Source organism: Gavialis gangeticus, unplaced genomic scaffold (assembly GCF_001723915.1).
Source record: "Gavialis gangeticus isolate Ggan-Ray unplaced genomic scaffold, GavGan_comp1, whole genome shotgun sequence".
Lineage (NCBI taxonomy): Eukaryota > Metazoa > Chordata > Crocodylia > Gavialidae > Gavialis > Gavialis gangeticus.
Genome location: NW_017729011.1, coordinates 23611413 through 23616009, shown reverse-complemented (window position 1 = coordinate 23616009; position 4597 = coordinate 23611413). Strand labels below are relative to the sequence as shown.

The 4597-nt window shown below is 53.8% G+C and overlaps 1 protein-coding gene across 1 annotated transcript in view; it reads right to left on the bottom strand.

Moving 5' to 3' along the window:
• Positions 1-4597, bottom strand: part of LOC109292758 (carboxyl-terminal PDZ ligand of neuronal nitric oxide synthase protein-like) — a 42554-nt gene that overhangs the window by 22916 nt on the left and 15041 nt on the right. Inside the window, exon 3 of the mRNA XM_019510318.1 lies at positions 4071-4142. Within this exon, the coding sequence (XP_019365863.1) occupies positions 4071-4142 (72 nt within the window). The remainder of the gene's footprint in view (positions 1-4070; positions 4143-4597) is intronic.

Here is a 4597-nt window from a genome sequence, read left to right as displayed (position 1 = left end):
TGTGTTCCTGAGGTGGGATCTCTGCACCCGCCACAGCACCTAGATGCTCGGCAAGTCTTCCAAGTCCATGTAACCCACTAGCGCTGCCTTAAACCAAAGCTGGCTGCCTGTCAGGAGCACGTAGCATCAAATGCTAAACTACCCAGCCAGACACTTTCTCAGAAACCAGCAGACCTCTCGCCTGCATTAGCCGGATTAGTGCCGGTGCTATGGCTGGGTCAGTGCAGTTCTCCAATGCTTAGCCTTCGTCTCGCTGAGGGGAGAGCAGCCAGACTTGAGAAACTGGGTTTGTTAAAAGGCGACAGGAGGAGAAACGTGGGAAGGAAGTCAGCAAGTCGCTGCTCTTGTAAGCAGGAGTGGCAAAACAGCCCTGGCTGAACTCGACAGCACAGCTTTAAGAGTGCTGAAATGTCACAGAAGTCTGTGACTCGGGCTCGAGGTCTGTGGGACCACGGGTTTTTAAATCCCAAACAAAGCTGAGTGCCCTGAGAGAGAAACAGCAGAGCCTGGAGAGCTCTTGGCAAGCAGCCTGGGCAGTGGGGGTGTGATGGGTCCTCCTCGGGGCAAGGTGTCTTTGATCCGCTCTCCATGGCCTGTTCGGCAGGAGACCATGGTGGATGTGCTGCTCACGGCTGGGAGAGTTTGTTGCTCCGAGTGCCTCCGTTTTGTGCGGGGATCGTGCCTCCTGCACAGCTGAAGTCTGGGCTGTGCCAGCTGAGCCCCTACTTCTGCCCCAAATGGAGCCCACATGGCTCCATCTTCCATCCCGTCCCCCTTGGAAGGGAGCAGGCGGCCTGGGGACCAGCCACGCCTGCCTGGCCACAGCACTGCCTGCAGAGGCACCGGAGGTGCTACCACCCGCGTTTGGGAAGGAAGGGTTTTGCACCTCCCAGGTCTTTGAGTGCCTACCGGTGCAGTCCAGCCTCTTCCCAGCTCCAAGCCTGCACCTGCTTGGAGAAGCTGCTTCGTGACTAGTGTTTGCTCTCCTCCCTTGGCCTGGGACCCGCACAGCCCTGTGTGCAAAGGGCAGAATCCTGCCCACTAGCTACTCCCTTGAAAGCATCGGGGAGCAGAGATGACCCAACACCCCTCCCCAGAGACTTGCTGCACCTCTGACTTACCCTGGCTCGTGCGAAGGGATCTCCCTATGCCTCGTGTGCTCTCTCAGAAAGAAACAAAGGGCCTGCAACTGCAGGGAGGGCTGCGTGATGCCATTTCTATGCAGATGAACCCGCTCTGCATCCAAGGGCCAGCTCTCGAAGGGCATCGCTGCCCTGGCATGCAGAAAGGGCTAGAGCGCAAGCGTTCCCAGACGCTTAGCCCTGGATCACCTCAGGCAAGAGAGGAGAAATTGTGCAGCGACTGTGACATCCGTCCTCTGGAATCCAGGTTTCCTGCGCAGCCATTAGCAGAAGCGCACCTTCCCGAGCAGGCCGTCTGAGCCGTGCTGTGGACTGGACTCCATGGATAAGCCGTAGCTGGAACCACAGCAGCCTGTCGGCACCATCTTTCAGGTCTTGCTGTTCTGATGCTAACCCCATTTCATCACCCCTCTTGCCAGGGGGGAAGGGAGCAGGGGACCGCTGGGAACTCGGAGGCTCAGATAACGACATGGCAACTGCATGCAGCAAATAATCCACAGAGAGGACTAGCAGATTCGGATGCATGTGTAGCTCTGCATAATGGGGGACTTGCAGAGAGCATCGGTTTCCCCTGCTCTATCCATTGTATTTGCACTCTTTTCCCTTTCGCTGAAGGGAGCGTGATCAGCAACAAGGGTTTCCAGCTTGCGTTGCCCGTGGGCTCTGACTGAACATGCACAAGTGGCTTTGCTGAATTGCGCTGCAAGAATTTGTAGGATGGAAGCAGGATCTCTTTTTGGTTATTTTGCAATGTGTCCTCAAGCTCCCCCTCCGCAGAACAGCCGGTCGCTGTAACAGCAATGCTCCCAGGATGCAAGAATTGATGGCTTTGGGACCTGGTTCCTGGAAGCAGGCGGCCCGTTGAGCTGGGAGGGTGCCCCTGTGCCCTGGCACTTCTGTCTGCCACAGGAGCAGGGTGCGAATCCCGTGAAGCTGGGAAGGAACAGACCGGGCAACAGGCTGTGCAAGTGGCTGTGTCCTTCATTTGCTCCCCGTTCTAATTTAAAGGGAGGAGTGTGGGGGAAATGCTTGGGAGTGAGCGGCCGGATGTTTTTTTTTCCCCACATGGTGACAGCATGTATTTAGCCACCTACTGAAGACACGGGATTAGACATGGGAGTGAGCTCTGAACCTGCACTTATTGCTTCCTCTGAGCAACAAAGGACTGGAGCAACCAGCTCTGCCACAGCCTAGAAAACCAGCTGGGGTGGAGCGGGTTGGCTCCGGGCACTGGGACGGAGTCTGTCTAATGCAGGGTTGTGGCAGCAAAGTCAGCATGGCCTCTCCTCTGATCCAGTGGGCAGGCATCCAGGAGAGCAGGCTCGCCCATAATCCTGGTGACCGCCCCAAAGACTGGATGGAAGAGGTCACACAGCACAAGCTTCTTTATGCCACCCAGTTTGCTGGGCGCTGCAGTGGTGGTGACTGGCTGAAGGCAGTAATAAAAGCCTAGTGGTATCAGTGGCCTGTGCCCTGGGTTTTTCCCCCTGTTTGTAGCTTGGCCAGCTCTGAGTTTAAGACAAGAAGTCTAGCGCAGGCAGGGCCTCTGCGTGCAGACTAGCACTACATTGCCCACATCCTGTGCCCTGCCTGCCTGCCTCGACAAAGATCTCCTACTTCATCCTTTATGACCTAGGTTTTATTGCCAATGAACTGGTTTTGAGACGGTAGCATCTTCTGTTCAACACAGCCAGGAAGTGTCTGAATGAGACCCAGCAGCACAATGCATATGATACGGAAAGGCATGCCATGCCCTTTAAAGAAAGACTCAGGAGGCCTGATGTAAAGTAGTGTGAGATAAGATTAATGGATAACCAGCCCCTCCTGGTTTTGCGGGTGCTGCATGGTCCGCATACAGCCCTAGCCCATTCCTGCACTGCCAAGATTTGGGGCTAGAGATCAAGTCATTCATCATCCCAGCAGCAGTGCTGAAGCAGCCATTGTCAACAGTTGCGAGGAATTGCTATTAAACACCTTTTATCTTTTGCTTAAGAGTGTTATCCACTTGAGGCCCAGAAAAGAGCCTCTCTAGCAAAGCTATTTTGAGGCTGATGAGCCAAAAATGCAATGCAGTTAAAAATACACTAATGATCATCACAGCATCTTAGCTACCCCAGCAACCATCATCCACCGCCTCTTGGCTATTCACTTCCACCTTTTAGGATAGTTGGACCATTGAGACTGCTTCTGCACTACGTCCTTTGAGCAGGGTCTAAGCTAGTAGTCTCTGGGCAGGCGGGGGCTGGAGAAATTTATTTCTGCGCGTAGCTGGAGATGAATACACCGGCTCTCCAGCTGGTTACAGGCAAAGTTTTAAAAAAAGCACCCTTCTCCATGAAATTAGATGTGTAAACACTGAGGAAAATGAGGGTAATCCCTTCTGAAGGCTTTGAATTCAGGACTCCAAAATCTGCTTTGGCTGATGTTGGAGACACTTCATGAACAGGCTCAGAATTAAGACCCGCAGGATTTCAGCTGGGTTAGAAAACAACAGACCTCAGCCTGGCCTCCGGGGTGAGGCTCTGATGGAACAAAGCTGCACTTGAGAAATCAAAGCTAGTTTAAGCTACAATGCTAATAATCACGCCAGGACCCTTCCCCCAGCCCTGCTACACAACCAGGGGTGAAAATGCACTCGTACTAGTCATTCCCAGTACTAAGAACTGAAAGCTGGGAGGTGGAGTGGGGACGGGTGGTTGTACTCGGAGAGAAACCAACATCTTGAAGAAGGTAAAGGAGAAAGGACTGGTCTCCCCAGCTCTGCCTCCGAAAGGAGAGGGCTTGAAGCAGGGTATCTGGAGCTTGGCTAGAAAGCAGCAAATTGCAGGAGCCAGAACCAGAGGGGCCTGGAGGCACAAAATGGCTCCTTCTACACACACATGTAATGCAGCCTCCCATTGCAATGGGGACCAGTGCTGTCAGACTCACCCGAATCCTTCTCATGGCTGCAACGATCTCCACGCGGCTGTTGGGCCTCGGCACGTCCAAGCTGCCGATGTACTGAAAAACACAACCACGAGATGGGTCTAGAACATGCAGAATGGGAGGCAAAGTGGCCCTGGCATTTTCACAATAAGCAGCAACTTTTGAGTAAGCTAGTCCCTGGGTGGCTGGGTTTTTCTCTCTCCCGGCGATAATGCTACTGGTGCTGACAGTCCTTCCAGACTCTGGACTGCAAAAGCCAGCTCCTTCCATGAAAGCGCATCTTGATTCCTCTTAGTTGCGTCAGGGCTGATGGGAGTCTTTATTGTAGAGTTTAGATTATGGATTGCATGGGATGATTTGGACAGGGCTGATCCTGCCTCGGGCAGGGGTCGGACTAGATGACCTCTGGAGGTCCCTTCCTGCCCTATGATTTCTTTGACCTCCCTGCTGCCTTTCTGCTTGCCCAGCTGAGTGGAGATCGCCTCCTGATCCCAGAGGGCAGCCAGAATCTGTATCCTGCACCGCTCCCT